The sequence below is a fragment of the Suncus etruscus genome, chromosome 6 (assembly GCF_024139225.1).
Source record: "Suncus etruscus isolate mSunEtr1 chromosome 6, mSunEtr1.pri.cur, whole genome shotgun sequence".
Taxonomy (NCBI): Eukaryota; Metazoa; Chordata; class Mammalia; order Eulipotyphla; family Soricidae; genus Suncus; species Suncus etruscus.
The window spans coordinates 71,986,453-72,005,474 of NC_064853.1; the positions used below are offsets into that span (position 1 = coordinate 71,986,453).

Below are 19,022 nucleotides of genomic sequence, written 5' to 3' on the forward strand. Positions count from 1 at the left end.
TCATTTCTATGAACCAGGGTTGGCATAGACCACTGTCTTGACCAAAAGAAAATAATGATGTAATATCATGTGACTTCAGTAACTAATTCATATATGTATCATAATCTCCCACTTTCTCTTAGAATCCAGCAGACATGCTCTTGGGGTTCAAATAAGAGCATTTTGTTTTGTTTTGGGTTTTTTTCAGGGGGGCATACCTAGCGATTACTCCTGGATTACTCCAGGATCTGCATTCAGAAATCGCTCCTGGCTCAGGGGACCATATGGGATACCAGGAACTGAACCCGCAACTGTCCTGGGTCAGCCGTGTGCTGACCATACCCTACCACTACCACTCCGGCCCCCAAATGAGAGCACTTTCAAAGAACACTCTAAGAGTTTTGATTGACAACTCTGTTGAGATTCAGCCAACAGCTGTATCAACCATAGAATGGAAGGACATTTTTTCAGGTCACTCCAGACCCACTTGCTAAGTCATCCCAGCTTTCCAATTTTTGCATCTGAGGTACAGACATAATAACTGGGAGCCTATCCCCACTGTATCTTGTCCAATTTCCTGACCCAAAGAATACATGAACAAACAAAAAACCAAAATGGTTGTTCTATACCACTAAGGTTTGATGGCTTGTAACATAGTAATACTGGAACAGGAAGAATTTCAGAATTCAGATAGACAGATTTTTGTTTGTTTGTTTTGGGACTACACCAAGTAAAGATCAGGGGTTACCCCTGGCTCTGTGCTCAGGAATTACTCCTGCAAAGTTTGGAGGATCATTTGGGGTGCTTGGTATTAAATGTGGGTTGGCTCCATACAAGGCAAGCTTTCTATCCACTGTACTATGTTCCCAGCCCTCCTATTTTTCAATATGTAGCTATGTATGATTTTTCTTTGTCACCATTCATCTCCCAGTATTCATGCTTGCATTCCCCCTCAATGCAATTGAACCACCTAAAAGTGTCTATAATTATTCCAGAGTTAGAAATTTTGGCTCTAACCACATCACTTTTAGAAAAAAAAGAAGCAGATTCCTTACTTGAAGGAATAAGCTAAGCATTTATAAGCCAAACAAACATATAAAGTTAGGAACTGGATACATATTACAGTGTTTAAGGCACATCTTGCATACAGCTGATGCTGGCTCAATTCTTAACACTAAATATGATTCCCTGAGCACCAAAAGGAGTGATTCCTGAGCAGAGAAACAGGAGTAAATCCTGATCACCACCAGATGAGGCCTAATCGATATCCCCAAATACAAAGATAATGCTTTCTCACTGAAGCAAAAGAGAAAAAAAGCAAAGCATCGTTAGCAAATCCTATTTCAATTGGCTTTAAAAATTTTATTTTGACTGGTTTTAAAAGCAAGAAAGATGAGACCTTCATTGACACTAATAGTACCCAAGGTTTTTCTCTCACTAAAGTCTCAAAAAATCTGCAGAGAGTTTCAGTGAAATAAGAAAATATCTATAAGGTCTACTTAGCACAGTAACTTTCATTTAAGCCAGAATTTACCCTGAAATCCCAATGATTATTTTTACTAAGTTTCATTGTAAGAATTAGCCATTTCTTCCAATCCTAAACATTCTGGACCTCAGTTAAACCACATGCATGTACCATCTCAGCAGAAAACAATGTACATTTAAGTTTGATTTGCTTTCCATAGCTCATAGTCCATTGGATTATAAATATTAAACAACATTGTTTCTACTTTGGTTTAAGGGTTAGTAAAAAAAAAAAAAAAGAATTGCCCATTTGATTTTTAAAAAGAAAAATAAAAAAACAGCATGTTTGAAAGATGGCTTCTGAGAGGTTACATAGAATGGTAACTGTTACATGGTTTTGGAGGACAATAAATACAAATATGACTTTTGATCATTATGAAGGGTTCCCTATGTGGTTATAGAAATGTTACAAAGCTGAGTCCTCCCTATAGATATAAATACCAGGAATATAGGAGAGAGTGAAGAGCCAGGTGGCCTCAGTGGATTTTTATTTTAACCCCCTTCACCTTCTGCTGTGTGACCCTAAGCACCTCTAAGCCACAGTGTCTTTGAAACAAGGCTAATTCCAGGCTCTGTATTCTCAAAAGACCCTTTAGCGAAGGAACTCTCAAGGTTCTAGGGCCAAAGTCACTAGACTAGGCTCAATTTGGTTGAATGAAAACCCCTACCTGAAAAAATAACCATTGGCAGATTCACACACATTACTATCTTTCTAGATGATCCCTTAAAACCTGTGCCAGGGCTGCAAAACCATCACAGAATAAAATTATCAGTATCCACTGAAAGAAAAGGTGTTTTCAAGCAGAACTACAACAAGGCATGGCAACACACACACACCCAACCTCAAACTGTTGGCCTTCTGTCCTCAGTCCTCACTGCTGTCCTCAGTTTCTGGGATGGGGTCTTCTAATACTCCACATTTATGGAAGGGGTTGAAGTGGAAGTGAGAGGGAGAGGAAAAAAATAGGAAAGGTAAGAAGAATGATATTTCAGACTGTGGAATTACATCTGAGTCACTGGCACATAAACCAAAACGTCACTGCTAGAAAAGCCATTTCAAAATGACCTGCAGGGGCCAGAATAGTAGTGCAGCAGCTAGGGCATTTTCCTTGCACACTGCTGACCTGGGTTTAATACATACAGTCCCCTGAGCACCAACACGAGTGATTTCCTGAGCACAGAGTCAGGAGTAAGCCCTGAGCACCCCTGGGGGGGGGTGGCTCAGCCCTCCACCCACTAACAAAATGCCACTCCAGCCACCATGTTGTCAAAGTATCCTTGCTATCCGAACCTTCAGCTTACAGAGGGCAAAGTGACCACATCAAATTCTCCATCTAGGGGCCGGGCGGTGGCGCTCGAGGTAAGGTGCCTGCCTTACCTGCGCTAGCCTAGGAGACGGACCGCGGTTCGATCCCCCGGCGTCCCATATGGTCCCCCAAGCCAGGAGCGACTTCTGAGCGCATAGCCAGGAGTAACCCCTGAGCGTCACCGGGTGTGGCCCAAAAACAAAACAAACAAAAAAAAAATTCTCCATCTAGGAAAAAAAATAAACAATCTGAGACCTTGGGAAGTGGTGCTAACCCAAAGAGACAGGTAAAATAGCTGAAATATAACTGGCTCTGAAAGCCCTTTCCAAAGAGACAAAGCTCTTGAAAAAAAATGAGAAGGATGGAAAAGGGACTAAGGAAAACCCTATTTCAAGGAACTGATAAGTAACTGTTATGAAGCATGTCTGACTGCCCGTGGAGCAGTCCAGCTTTCCCCATCCAGCCTAGTCCCTCTGGTCGTCAATCCCACAGCCAGACATTTGGGGTTCAGAGCATCCTAGAGTCTTAGCAGCTCCACTGAACACCAGGACAGACACTCATCTGACCATATATGTTAAAGTCTGTTAAGACATCTAAGACTTGGGCCAGAGATAGTGCAAAGGATAAGGTGCCTGACTTGTATATGGCAAATCCAGATTCGATTCCCAACAGTCTGGTACCCCCAAGCACCACCAGAAATGATACCAGAGTAAGAGCCAGAAGAAAGCCTGAGGAAAAAGAAGTCTGCTAAAACCTGAATCCAAATCTACCATTCCTTTTCACCAAGAACCACAAGTACACGCCATCAGCACTTTTAAACATCTTGTAGCAACACCATCAATGCTCTGTTTCTGCATTTCTTAACACCTTGTTAGAGCTGTTTCAAACTTAATAAAATTAATCTTCATGAGTGTCTTTCTCTTGGCCCTCTAGAACACTATCTTCCTAGGAACTGTGTTAGTCCAACCACTATGAAAGGAAAAACGGTTTTACAAGTCTTCTCTCCTTTTGCTGGCAGCAGCAACCCTGTTCTTAGTGTCAAGCCTGTTCTCAGGCCATTTCTCCAAAAATTTCAAGAAAGCCTCGGGGCAAAGATAGGGCGACTGTTGTGGGTTAAAGAAAGGGGTCGTGAGCACCCTGACAGATTGAATCCAAGACATTCCTTCCAAGTCACTACAAGTCCAAAATCTGTTTCCCAAGGAGTGGGCAAAGTACAGAGGTGCCCAAACTTATTTGGCTCTCTGATCCCATTAGAACCCATAGGCCGCACCTGCATACCACTAATCTTAACAGAATAAATAGAAGGTGTCCCCAATCCCCAATAGCACTTTAGGCTACTACCACCCCCCCCCACACACACACACCTTGGACCTGAACCATTCCAGTGTGACCTTGTTGACCACTTTGGCACTGGCCAAGTAGTCCACAATTTTGTTCTAGTTGAGAAGTTCTCGCACCTCATCTGAAAACATAGGTGGAGCTTTCCAGCTTTCCACCTGGTCCACCCCACCTCTTCTATAGGGAAAAAAAAAAAAAAACAAAACCCTCTGTAGAGCTTGGAGTTCCCCAACCAGCGACGCCTCTTCGAGATCTCAAATACAATATGCCAGGAGCATGTGTACAGGTGGTTTACCTGCACAGATAGCGAGCGAATGTTCTGGGGGCAATTTGACTAAGGGTCTTGGGGAATGTGTTGGGGGTGGGGGTAGCAATCCCCAACACTACCACCCCCTTTCTATTCCCGGGGCCCCTCTCCAGCATGCATGCAATTCAGGACAGCGCGGAGTGACAGGTACCCAGATGGAGAGGCTCGCGTGGCAGAGCCGGGGCGTCCTCGCGGCTCGCCACCTCCCCAAAGCCCCGCACCGGTTGGGCCCCCCCACCACGCCCCAGCCCAAGCTTCCCGAGCCGCAGCAGCGCCCACTCGGGGCCATGGGCGAGCACTCACTCACTCACTCACCGTTCCGCTCCTGCATGCACGCGAGCGACCAGAGCAGCAGCGCCACCAGGGCCAGGAAGCAGAGCTGGCTGAGCATCAGGTCCCTCCGGCGGGCTCGGCGACGCTCGCGCAACGCCTCTTCGCGCAACCGCATCCTCGGCCCGTCGCGCCGATGAGAGCCGCTACCGCGGCTCCGGCAGTGGCCGGAGGCCGGAGCGGGTTCGGGGCCCCGCGGCAGCCCCGCTTCCAGCCGCCGCGCGTCCTCGTTGCGCGCCCACTCCTCGTCCTCGTCGTCCTCCCGGTAGCTGCTGGTATCGTCGTCTTCGGCCTCGTACTCCTCCTCTGGGCTGTAGCCCAGCCCTCCCTCCTCCTCCTCCTCCTCCTCCTCTTCCTCCTCCTCTTCTTCCTCCTCCTCCTCCTCCTTCTCCTGCTCCTCTTCGTCTCCCTGGCCGCTGTCCCGCTCCGTGGCGTCTCTGCGCTCAGGGTCCCGGTGCTGCTGGCTCGCCATGGCTCCCACGCTTGCTCGGCGTCCGCGCTCGGCCTGGGGCGGCGGCGCGGCGGGGGTGGCGGGGGCTGCAGGGAGGGGAGCGGAGGAGGAGGAGGAGGTGGAGGAGGAGCAGGGAGGACCGACGGGAGGAGGAGGATCCGCCGCGGGGCCAAGTCCGCCGCGCCGCTGGCCAGGACACCTCGGGGCTAGCTCGGGCCTCGCGGGCTGCTGGAGCGCTTTCGTGGGGCCGCCCGCCTACTCCATGGTCCGCGTGCCGGGGAGCCGGGCAGCCGGGCAGCTCCGAGCCTGCAGCGGGCGCGGGGCAGTGGCGGGGACGCACACAGCCGGCTCTTGGCCGGCGAGGGGGCGCGCGGGGAGGAGACTGCGCTGGAGCGGGAGCCCCGCGCGCCACCGTTGGAGCGTTCCGTGCCAAGGGGGAGGCGGGCGGTGGCGCGGGAGGTCCCCCCGCCGCTCTCTCGAGAAACACGCCCGCTGCCGACGAGCGGCGGATCTCCAGGAAAAGGGAGGCAACTCGAAACTTTCGGAGAAAACGGGGAGTCCCTGCAGCCTGCCTGAACCCTAACCGCTCTCTACCCCTAACGCCGGGCGCCCCGAGTGCGCTGCGCTCTGCTGCGCCGCGCGCGCTCTGGGCAGCTGCTGGCCTTGCCTCCTCCCCGGGGACCTCCTGGGTTTCTTTCGCCCCCTTGTGGGGGATCCCCGGTGTGCCAGCCCTGGGCACCGGAGCAAGCAAGGACTCCCCTCCCTGTAGGCTCTGACTGAGCTCACTGGGGGTGCCCTGGCTCCCCCCGCTGGTCTGGACTCATACACTTCACTCCCGGATCTTGCTGGAGCGAGCCCAGAGATGTAAGGAAGCAAGCACTGTCGCTGGGGTAGGGTGTCTGGGAGAATCCCTGGCCACCAGGAAAAGGAGATTCCTGGTTCTTCTATAGGGCGCATTAGCCCCCCCCCCCCTCGCCCGTGCGCCCTTCTGCTCACTGTCCTTCATCCGCCGCCCTCTTCTGCAGTTGGCCTCACCTAGAGACCATTGACTACCCTAGAGCTTGTCCTTGAAAGACCTGGTGGTCTCACATCACCCTCTTTCCTCCTGGGACAGCAGTGAGGATAGTGGAGACAGCCAGGAAGGAGAGTAGCTGAAAGCAAAGGGGGTTGGAGGGAAAGAACAGATCTTGACCAGGCGCTAGTCTGGGGAACACAGAATTGGATCCTGTCTACCTGCAGCCCTCAAGGAAGGTGGGAAAAGGTGGGGAAATTTCTCTGCAATTAGATATAGAAGGACCCATACTGTCTCCCCACCTGATCCACGGCTTCCTAAATGATCCCCAAAATGCCTCAGAACAATGGGGTAAGGCCATTTGACAACGTTGGTCTTCGTCCTGGGCTTGTTTTCCTCTGAGGGTGTATTTCAGTTCAGCAGACTGCAAGAAGGTACTCAAAATACCTTTTCTACAAGCCTGCTCCCTGCTCCCCAGCTTTGGTTCTGAGAAAATTTAGAAATATGTTTCTGTTGGGGGGTGGAGAGATGGTACAACAAATAGGGCGATTGTTTCGCAAGAGGCAGATCTGTGTTTCGTCCAGAGCACCACATACGGTCCCCTGAGGATCACCAGTAGTGATCTTTGAACACAGTGTAAGGAGTAAGCCCTAAACATAGCTGAATATGGTTCACACCCCTCAGAGTGAATATGTTTACTCCTGTGTGTGAATTCCTCATCATTCCTCCCTCCATCAGGTGGTGCAGAAGTGAGTCCAGAATATTTGAATTCTACTGACCAGGAAAGATCTCCAGTGGCCTTTTCTAGTCTAAGTGGCTAGTGAAAATGAGGCACGAGTCCAACTTAGTGGCTACAGAATGAAACACTAGCTCAGGGACGTTGCCACTGACCCACGGAATGATGTGATCCAGCTGAGGGAAGACGCAGTCTTAGAAGTGATTTGTCAATCAGATAGTTTCTGACATTTCAGAGAAATGGGAAGAGAGGAATGAAATTAAAGCAAAACAAAACCACTAACCATCTTTGAGGAAGAAAAATAGGGGCCCTAGTTTCCAGATGAACAGCAACTTGGACCTGAGGTTCCTCGGGCATGTGAGTGATTCCTCAGCAGGAAGGAAAGGGGGTAAGGTTTTTCTTCTAAACTCCTCCTTCCAGCAGGCAAACAATGGGTATGGTGGTGGAGGTTGAGGGGTCAGACCCTCAATTCTGTCAGAGCAAAGAAGGGAGAAAGACTTCAGTGGGCACTTTTCACAGGAAACAGTTCTATTGGGGACAAGGGAACACCCGGTGGTGCTCAGTAGCTACATCCAGTTCAGTGCTTGTTCTGTCAAACCTCATCCTCCTGGATGCAAAATATGCATGCGAGTCTTTGGCATTATCTTCCCTTTCCTAGAAGCCTCTTTTCATTCTTCCTGCCTTCCTGTCATCTCTTGGGAAAGCTCTGCTCTGGGAAACAGAATTTTGTTAAGAACAGTAAAATATGATATTTGTCTCTTTGTCAGGATCCTCATCAATCCTGAGGTAGCATTTGTGGTTTAGGTTTTAATCAGTTTGATTTTGATCCCACAGTTTGTGTCCTGAGTCTTAGGAAGAAAAAATCCTGCCACGTTAGTCTACAAATTAGCTTGCTTGGCAAGAGAGACCTTAGCCCAAGTATGTGGGGCCATCATTCCTGTCAAGTCTAAGAGACATAGTTACATAGCACCTCCTTAGCCTGCTCAGACACTAGGTTCACACCTGACCTAACCCTTTCTTGTCTCTGCTCTTCCCTCCCATAAATATCAGTTGTTTATAAAGATTTTTGGAGCCGCACAAGTGGCTCATCTCATGTTTTTGCCTTTATGACAAAGAATAGAATCTCTTCCGTGGCTGATTATCAATTCTCAATTCACTCTAGGTCTTACATCAGCCAATGAGGAAGGCCCTATGGTCCAAATATCAGTCTCTTGTATCCACCTTTACCCCCTTCCTCCCTCCATTCCTTCCTTCCTTCCTTCTTCCATCCTCCCTTCTTACCCTCTCCTTCCCTCCCTCCTTTCTCCCTAACTCCTTTCTTTCCTCCTTCCCTCCTTCCCTTCCTTCCATTAATGTATTCTTTCCTTCTGTCTGTCCTTCCTTCAATCTGCCCTTCCTTCCTCCCTCCCTTGCTCCCCCTTTCTCTTTTCCTTCTTCCCTTCCTCCCTTTCTTTCTCCCCCTCTCTCCCTCCCTTCCTTCTATTCATTCCTTCTGCCTTCCTTCTCTTCTTCCTTCCCTCTATACCTCCATTCTCTCCTTCCATTCCTCTATCTGTCCTTCCTTCCCTCCTTCCTTCCTTCCTTCCTTCCTTCCTTCCTTCCTTCCTTCCTTCCTTCCTTCCTTCCTTCCCAGTTTCTAGCTTCTCATACCCTCAGTGCCCACATTCACTTGAGTAGTTTTCACCACAAGCCTGGTAGTGGTGACTGAGGAAAGATGAAGGGAGCAAAGGAGAAAACCTAATAAACTGTCTATTTGGTGAGAAGACAAACCAGCCATCAGATGGCCATGACTATTCAGTAAGCCTGGGATCTGTGGCCTACACAGAAAAAAGAAAGTGCAGAAACTTCCATGAAAACCTTTAACCAAGAAATTTAGGTGTTGGCAGGTGGAGATCTCTTCTTTCCTCATATTCCTGGAACATGCTGCAGATGGAGCACTCTCTTCGTGCCCAGAGATGGAAACATCCAGGCCTCTTACTGCCTATGTTTAGCAGACAATGGCCCTGACCAAGCTGCATGGCTACCCTTGACAACTAGCCCGTTTTTTTCTGCACAGAGGCTCAGTTTTACACTAAACTCCAGCTTCAGCCAGGAAAAAAATGTGATGTGTATTTCTTTTCTAGTCCTTGTCAACTGCTTTTATCAAGAAGGTTACAAAGTCACTCAGTTATGCTTTCCCTGAGCTGCCAGTAGTTTGAAGATTGGGAAATAATCATTCCTGTGCGTGCGTGCGTGCGTGTGTGTGTGTGTGTGTGTGTGTGTGTGTGTGTGTTCATATGGCACACAACCAGGAAATTTGGAGCACCTAAGCTACTTGTTGGGGTTTGCATCATCTTAAAGGTTTGGTTTTCAACTTTAGTTATGTTATGCTATTTCATAACAGCTTCTTACTTTACCTTTTTACTTGGGCTCATTTGTCTGTATTTGCTTAGTGATTTTTGATTCACTATGTGGTGATACACTATTTTCCCCTCAGTGGCATGCTATAATAGTCACGTGCCTTAAGAGTTGCTCATCTGTTTATTTATTTATTTTTTATTTTGGGGCCACACCGGTGACACTTAGGGGTTACTCCTGGCTATGTGCTCAAAAATCACCCCTGGCTTGAGGGACCATATGGCAGGTGAGAATTCTACCACTGAACCACCAATGTCTTTTGGGGGACCATATGGGACACCGGGAATCGAACCGTAGTTCATCCTAGGCTAGGACGCACAAGGCAGACACCTTCTGCCCTGTGCCCCTACTTAGGGCCCTTTCTTATTTAATTTTTGAGGTGTAATATACATGCAGTAAAATGCACTAATATTAATCACTTAGTTCAATGACTGTGTTTGTGCATTCACTCATTATGCATTTGTTATGAGTTAAGATCATAACAAAAGACTTTTCCTGGGGCTGTAGTGATAGAATAGTAAGTAGGGCTTTACAGACACCCAATTGTAGCACCTCATTTAGTTCCTTGAGCCCCACCAGGTGTTGTACCTTGAGCGCGGTACTGGAAATGAGTCCTGAACATCGCTGAGTGTGACCTCAAAACAAAACAACAGCAAAACTCTTCCTGCCCTCGCTCTCACCCCTTCGCTCCCATATGTCAAGCCCCATCTCCCTCTAGTCATCTAGTTATCTTGAAAGATAACCCATGCTCCCCTCTCTCTCTCCATTGTTGCCTGTCCTTGAATTTCAGGCAAATCAAGGCCTTGGGTATTCAGTTTTGTTTTGGTGAGATTTACTCCCATTGCTGTGTGGAGCTGGATTGTTCCTTGGTAAGCTACATAGGTGTAACTTGCTTTTTACCTAATGCTTCAGTTCTCTTCCAAGTTTAGCATAAGTCAAGAATGACCAAAGCGTGGCCTCTGGGTTAGACAACTGACTGAACTCCCAGATTGGGGAGTGTTATATGAAAGTTCAGCTGAAATTCAAACAGTCGTCACTGCTTCTCAGAACGGCTGCACCACCTCAGAAGGGGCCCAGGGGAAACAACAGTACAACAGATCAACTGGCAAGCTTAGGGGGTCAAACTTTGAAAGACATGTCTAGCATAATTCCTAAGAACTGCATAAATTTGGAGGCGGTCCCAAATGGAAAACATCAAGACAGCCCACTTCCTGAAAAAACATCAGGACAGCCCACTCTTCTCAAGTCCTTTTTCTGCTAAAGGAGAGGCCAGTAGAATAAAATAGATTCTCACCCCAGCAGAGCCTTGGACATCCTTTCAGGCAAACAAGGGTGCTGTAAAAAATATAAGAAAACTTGTTGGCAACATTAATGCCCAACTCCAACTGGGACCTCAGGTTTCCTCATGCCTAGGTGTCTATATTCATCAGCACTTAGAGATTCCTCTGTGTTAACATTTGAGATCTGTTGTTGTAGAGAATGAGACAGCATGATGTTTATTTTCAGTAGTTCCTAGAGAAAATCTTTAAAGGAAAAAATATATTACTGAGTTCCCTTTGGTCAGTATTTTGATTGATTTCTTTGAGGGGTGGGATTGAAAGAAGTAAAGACAGAACATGCAAAATAAATAAATAAATAAATAAATAAATAAATAAATAAATAATAAAGAATCCTAGAGGCCAAGGAGCTAATACAATAGATAAGGTACTTAACATGACAAGGTCTGGTACCAGAAGTATTCTGAGCACATCTCAGAATGATTCTTTTCTTCAGCACAGAGCCAGGATTAAGGCTGGTGTGGCCCCAATAAATGAAATGAAACCAAAGAAATCCAGCAGCTATGCATAAGTTTCTCCTATTTTACATGGATTAAAAACATACATGTAAAACTAATTTGGGGATGCCACTGTGAATCTGGGCAATACAAGATGTAAAGTGTGGAAATGAGGTCCAAGGAGAATGGGGGGGGGGGGTAATTGCTGAAGCATTTATATTTTGGACTGAGAAATAAGTCAATGTTATTGATGGAAATTCTCAAGTGGCTTATAACAAGTGGGGAGAAGACAACCACCAATCTCAAAAAGAAATCTATCACTTTTCTCTACCCACCTCTATAACCTGGGAAGGACCTGGGAGATTTAGGACTGATGAAAGTCTGCTATGAGCCCCTGCACTGCAAGACCCTCAATTCCTACCAGCCCCACAAGGCAACCATCTCACTGCACCTAAGGTCTACTTGTTCTGCAGGCATGAGAGATTATTCCAACCACCCAACATCTCAGGATCTCATGGCGGCAGGCAAGGAAAGAAAGTCACTTCTAATCAAACCCAGGCCTTTGGGGTTTGCCCCTTTCTTTCACTGTAAAGAATTTCAGGAGGAGATGAATAGTGAAGTATATATGACAAGTTTATTGTGTGAAATAAAAGGAGAGAAGGGGAGAGGAAAGTTAAAATACAGGCCCAAGAGAGAATTCAAATTTCTCCAGAACAGGAAGAACCCAGAGTACACATTACATGTCTTAAGAGGGAGATGGAGGCAACATGTGCGCTGGTTGGCTACACATGTATTTTTTTTTCTCCATACAAATTAATTATATCATTTATATACACTTTCCCAAACTGCCCCCCACATGCACCAGTACGTTGCTAGGATGGTTACCAAGGGGGAGAGCTGGGAGCAGTTGATGACCCTCTTCTGATATTTTTCACATGGCCTTTTTCCTGCAGTGGAGCCTCTCCTCCAGGAAACCAGCTGCTTCTCCTCTCATAATTTGGGCTGGGGAGCAGTGAATGAAGAAGAACTTTCAATCTTTCTGTTAGACTCATGTTATATTTTTAGAATTATACTTTTTCTGACATCATGATGTCCTATTTGCTTAATTTTAAAAATACAGGGGAATTAAAAGAACTGGCTCATGTGTAAGTAGTTAAGACAAGTTAACTTAAATGAAAGGAATTGACATGCTCTGACTTTGGCAGGATTGAGCAAAGAACTGGGCCAGGGCTCCAAGCCCAACCTTGCTATGAGAGACAATTTACCCCCATGCTCCCCATCCCACACCCTCTACCCCTTCACCCTGAGGCTTGTTTCGGAAAAGTCCTAACACAGAAGGGGAAGGACAGCCCACCCAGGTGGTTGCCTTTGCTGGCTGGAGCAGGAAGCTGAATTTTTGAATTTTATTTGGCCATCACTCTGAGGTTTCAGTTCTTTCTTTCTTGTGCCTCAGGTTCCTCACTGATAACTAGAAAAAGTGATGACAATACTTTATTAGGAGCATATTTGCAGAAACAACGCATGTTGAAATACACACCCAACATGCTCATGGCCCCAAATTTGATTCCTGGTCCTGAATGTCCCACTGAGCATCACTGGCTGTGTTGTTTCTAGTGCTCCACAGGGATGTAGGAGCAAAGTCCGCAAATCTTCAGGATTCTAGGCGTGAATATTGCCAGGAGTGGCCCTGGCACCCCTGAGCACAAGAAAAGAAAAACATGACTAATTCAGTCTTAGTACTTTATCCACTTTGGCTTATCCTCATGAACACAGACACACAAAACACCATTTCCCCGGGAATTTAGCTGTGGATTAGTATCACTTGAAATCAAGCCTGGTTTAGCAGCCAGACTTGAATTGGGACACAGAGGGGGAAAACAATCCTCCTCTCCTCAGAGTTTTTCTTGAGCTGGATGAGCAATCAAAACAGCTTCAGACAAGTTAGCAAAGAAAATAGCGATTTAGTAACAGGTCTATAAAGCAGTTTGGGGCCTGGGAGGGAACCTGGGATCACTGTGGAGTTGGAACATTGTATGCTTGAAACTCTATTGCCAACAACCTTGTAAATCAATGTCTAAATAAAAAAAAATAACAGCATAAAAATAACTTTCAAAAAGAATTTATGTGACTATAAATTCTAAAAAAAAATACAGATAAATTGCAGACCTGGAGAAATTTATTTCTTCTCAAGGAACATGGGTGTCACTAAGAAGAGATGTGTGTGTGTGTTTTGTTTTGTTTTTTTCTATAACAAGGAAAGAACAACCTCATGTCTTACTCAGAGAAAGGAGGACACTCTCCGGTGAACATAGACCCGAGTGATTACCTTTCCCCAAACTTCATTTTTCTGGGTTAGTGTTTCCCAAGGTGGTTGTTATTGAACAGTCTCTCCCTCCAGGAGTACCAGAACAATCAAGGGAGTGATACAAGCCTCTTTGCAATTGGGGTGAGGAGACACTTTCTGTTTGTTTATTTAAAGAGGGTAAATTTCCAGTAAAGTACTAATTGATTATTTTTCTGAAGAATGCCAAACAAGTTTGGGTACAATCTACATCAGGAAAATGAAGGGCCCATGATAGCTTTTATGATCAAGAAAAGGGCAAAGGTTCTGACTGTCTTTCTCCACCTTATCTGTAACGCACCCTTTGGTGAAAATGTTTGTCAGTGTGGAGTATTCCCTGGTCACGGCACAACCATTTATTCCCAAAACTCCCGGCCCAAAGCAAAGTTGATCTCTCTGTGAGCAGTCATTGAGCACTCGGCCAAGGGCAGTATCCCCTGAGCGCTGCTGGGTGTGACCCAAAAACCAAAAAACAAACAAAAACAGAAACAAATTTACAATAAATGTGGGCTTAGAATTAGAATTTTTTTCTCTTGAGTTTCATTTGAACAAGGGGACTTACTAGTCACTCACAAATGATAGTAGAGCAGGGTGCTGAAAAGAGGTAAAGTGATATGTATAATACCCTTTCAGTAACTGTATTGCAAGCCTATAAGGAAAGAGAGAGATAGAGACAAAGACAGAGACATAGAGACAGAGAAAGAAATAGTCTATCAAAAATGCCGGCTATGAGGGAGGGAGATAGCAGGGAAACTGGGGACTATGGTGGTGGAAAATGTACACTGGTGAATGGACAGGTGTAGGAATACTGTATGACTAAAATTCAACCATGAACAACTTGTGTCTGTATTTCAGGTGATTCCATTTTTTAAAAATCACTTTTTTAGAGACCATCCTTATTTTCTGTTTTCATTGAAAGGTTTATCTATTTAAATCCTTGTTTATGTGTTCTTAAAGAACTGATACTTGTTTTAGAATCAAGCCTAAATCTTTTTACAAAGTAAAAAAAAATTAAAATTACAAAAAAAGAAAAGTCTATCTGATTCATTTGGGACCATTGAGTCCACACTGTCAAATGTAACGTCTTAAGAGTTGTAATCACAGGTACCTCACTAAGTCCCTGTCACCAGAGAGAGCCTGGTCAGATTCTAAAACTAGAATATGGTCCATCCTTGGTCACGCAGTATCTTGTTGCATATCTCATTTCATCTCATTTCAGAACCAGCTGAGCTTGGCAGTCCATCATGTTGACCTTGAAACCCAGTAGGACATTTACCTTACATGCTGTTGACCAGGGTTTGATCCTCGGCACCACATATGCTAGCCTGAGTACCACCAGGAGTAATTTCTGAATGCAGAACCAAAAGTAAGTCCAGAGCATTGGTGGGTGTAGTGCTTCTTGCAAAAAGTAAAGGTAATTAATAGCTTATTTGGGGGGGGGGGCACACCCGGTGATGCTTAAGGGTTATTCCTGGCTATGCATTCAGAAATCGCTCCTGGCTTGGGGGACCAAATGGGATGCGGGGGATCAAACCTTGGTCTTTTCTAGGTCAGCGTGTGCAAGGCAAATGCCCTACTGGTTGAGCCACAGCTCCAGTCCCTAATAGTTTATTTTGTAGAATCTTTCTCCATTTGAATTTTCCTAATGTTTACTTAGGAGTGACGAGAGAGTTTACATTTTGAAAGCAGAATGATGCAAAGTCACTAGTGTACCTCTCAAGGGAGTTAACTAGCTTAACTTGTGATGTTAATCTTCATCTTCTAAAGTTAAAGTCTTTGACAGGCCACATCTAGAAGTGCTCAGGGACTACTCTGATTCAGTGTTGGTAGCCATGTGGTGCCAGGCAATTATACAGTACTGGGAATGGATTGTGGGGATGGAGCTAAGGGCTGTAGCATGTAATCCATATGCTCCAACTCTTAGAGTTCTCTCTGCCCTGAAGATTTGTATTTAAAAGAATAAGGTTGTAGGGACCGAGTAATAGTACAGTGGGTAAGGTGTTTGTCTTGCATGGGACCAATCTAGGTTCAATCTCTGGCATCCCATACGATTCCTGAGTCCACCAGAAGTAACCCCTGAGCATAGTTAGGTGTGCCCCTTAAAAGAATGATTGTATAGACTGAAATAATCAGATAGTCAACTATGATACTAAATCTAATTTTAGTAAAGTACATAAATCAAGTTATTTATATCATATAAACTATATTTTGAAACCAAGCATCTTAATTGTATTAAGATTAGCAAAATTTTAATGCTTTTTTTTTGACTACTTGGAGAATTTTTGATAAAGAAATCTTTTGTCAAGCCCACTAACTACTGTGCTGTATTAGTGACCAACAACTTTAAAATGTTGTGATTCAGAGATGGTTTTCTTGGTTCTTAAAACATGGTTTTCTCTTTGTATTTAGAAGCCAAAGAGGCACTGAAGCTACTGAAAGTGCTTCTTGCTACACAACACAAATTATCTTCGTCTCTTCCCAAGCAATGACATTTGTTTCTCAGAACTATGAATAACCAGTCTGCCAAAACAAAGATTCAAAATAGCAAAAAACTAACTATGGCTCTTCTACTGATATGCAAGATTAGGAAAATGTCACAGTTCCTGGGTGCTTTTATTTTCTAAGATAAGGAGTTACCTCGTGGTCACTTATAGTGGTTTACAGTTATCAGCAAATTTTAACTTTTTGGTAGAAAGAATATTTCTCTCTCTCAGGGTGATAATAGGCACAAAGGCTTTGATGTTTGTGAATTCTTCACTATAGTAATCTTCACATATGACATGCTTATTGATATGTTCTCTTGTGCTATAAAATATCACATGGACAACATCTCAATAGCTCTCTAAAGTGGCATGAACAGAGAAATAACAAAATGAATGTGTCAAATAATTTAGAGGACAATAGCAATGATAAATTTTTTAAAAATAATTCTGTATTGTTTACTATTAGGCATCCACATTTTAAAAATCTCAGAACATAACTCACTCTTCATTGAAATGAACTCAAAATATATCTAAGATTTAAAAGTACATTAAAAATTGGGGCCAGAGTGGTGGCACCAGCAGTAAGGCATCTGCTTTGCCCATGCTAGCCTAGGACAGACTGCAGTTCAATCCCCCTGCATCCCAAATGGTCGCCAAGCCAGGAGCGATTTTTGAGCATATAGCCAGGAATAACCTTTGAGCATCACCAGCTGTGGCCCAAACCCCCAAAAAAAGTATATTGAAAATTATAAATCTTCTAGAAGATAAAATATGAGAAAATTTAGGTAATTTGTATTTTCTAGACTAGTTTATTTTGGACATGTGACAAAGAAGAAATATATGAAAAAGGAATGAAATGAATTTTATGAAAATTAAAGACTTCTACTCTACAGTCAGTGTCAAAAACACAGCCGCCATTTTTGAATTCAGTCAGCTCCATTAGATTCACTCTATTCTCAAAAAAGATGTATATCAAGCCTTGAAAAATTATGGACATACAGGCCATATAACTGAAAGTTGGCAATATTGTGAGGAGAGGGTGAGCCAAGGTCTTGCTCTGCTGAAGCTATGCCTGTTGCACCCATCACACAATAATCACCACTTTGTCGATGGTCCTGCTTCACCATTTCTCCCCCAGCTTTCGGCAGAAGCACCAATTTGACCAAAACTTTAGGAATGCTGGTATTTGGACTGATATCACCAAGATTTTTTAGAGTGAGTATGGGTACCCTCCCCCCACCTTCTCATACTTCTGGAAGTCCTGGAAACCAAAAACACACTCCACAAAAGCTACAGTATTCAGAATACTGCTTGGAATTCCTAGACTGCATGGTCTTTGTGTAACAATTCTATTTTTGTTTAATATTGATATCTCCATTGGAACACAACAATTTGGACCCCAATGTGTATTTGAAACCACCTAATCTCCAGAAACAAAAGAAGTAACAGAATGATCAACTAGAAACAAGAGCTTACTAAACAATGACCTCATTGTGAGATATAATAATTTCAAATTTTTCTTGTTGCTGTTGTACTGTATTTTTTCTTCTTTCTTTTCTCTCTTCTTTTGTTTAATAATTTTGCTTCCACTCACCTGGAAACAAATATATTATTATTAGCTATGTCAATATGTGATATTGTCTATAAAAAGATCATAAACTATGTAATACATGATATATATCACATAGACTATGTGATTCATGATTTATAATTAAAGTAAATTTTAAAAAAGACAGCCAAAATATTGACAAAATAAGCCATATACAAGTAGAATATTTTCAAAGCCTATGTATATATATATATAAGAAAATGAATATTAAACAAATTATACATGAACTCTAAAAACTTTGCAATAAGAAAACAAATAATCTTGTTAAGAAATGAACAAAAGACTGATGTAGGGCCAAACTGATAGTAGAATAGATATTGCTCTTGCCTTATACATTGCCAACCCTGGCATCCCTAGCACCTTTTAGGGTCCCTTGAGCACCACCAGAAAAGATCTCTGAGCACAGAACCAGAAATAAATCCTGAGTATTACTAGGTATGCTCCCTAAGAACTCAAAACAAAGCAAAAAATGACTTACCAAAGAAAATATACAGATTAAAAATTAAAAATAAGCATATGAATAATTCTCCACCTAATACATAATTAGGGAATTACAAATTAAAACAACATACCACTTTGGGTCATATTACGGAGCCCAGCACTACATTCCCAATTCTCTGCTTGCTACCTTACCCATTAGGTGAAATTAATATCCCAGATGATACTTGAATCCATCTAGAAGGGAACCAGGTTCTTCCTTTAGACTAGGTCCCAGCTATCTTCATTCCTCTCCTCTGCCATATTAAAAGACCAAGCCCTATATCCCCTGACAACTGTACTCATAAAATTTCACATTGGCTCACAATTATATTTCCTGTTACTAGGTGAACATGGGCAGAGAAGGAAAAGGACAACTGGCAGCCTAATTACTCAGACTTTTACAGTAGATAAACTACAGAGATTTAATCTCAGCACAGTAGGACCACTGAAAAACCAATGAGGAAGATGCAAAGAAGCACACCAAAGTCAACAAATAAAACAATAGCACAGAAAGCTCAACAAGCATCAACAAGCTCAATAAATCCCCAGAAAATATCTCTCATGACACCATTATTGAGAATATTTAATGGGCTCAAAGAAATGATTACACAAATAGTCAGCAAAATACAAAAACATATGAAAGCCAAAATAAGAAAGGAAGAGTTTTTTAGGTGACATAAAAAAACTCAATAGAAGGCCTTAATAGAAGAATAACAGCAAGTGAGGAAAAGACCAAAATGAGATGGAGGAAACTTCTAGAAAACAGTACAAGATTGAAACAAATCTAAAAAAAAACAACACACAGAACATAAAATGAGCTAAATTGAACAGTAAAGAATCATGGAGTCCCTGAAAAACAAGAAAGCAAATATGATGAAGAATCAAGAGTTAATGAAATAATAGGTAAGAATTTACCAGAGCTGAGGAATAGCAACCAAATACAAAAGGCATAAA

At 43.8% G+C, this 19,022-nt stretch overlaps 2 protein-coding genes across 2 annotated transcripts in view; one reads left to right on the forward strand and one right to left on the reverse strand.

The window, feature by feature from the left end:
- SLC24A3 (solute carrier family 24 member 3) overlaps positions 1–5,522 on the reverse strand; it is a 536,687-nt gene extending 531,165 nt beyond the window's left edge. Inside the window, exon 1 of the mRNA XM_049774331.1 lies at positions 4,771–5,522. Coding sequence (XP_049630288.1) covers positions 4,771–5,257 — 487 coding nt within the window. The 5' untranslated portion in view covers positions 5,258–5,522. The remainder of the gene's footprint in view (positions 1–4,770) is intronic.
- The window catches only part of SNX5 (sorting nexin 5), a 1,173,556-nt gene that overhangs the window by 53,095 nt on the left and 1,101,439 nt on the right, over positions 1–19,022 (forward strand). The gene's annotated exons all lie outside the window — the stretch shown is intronic.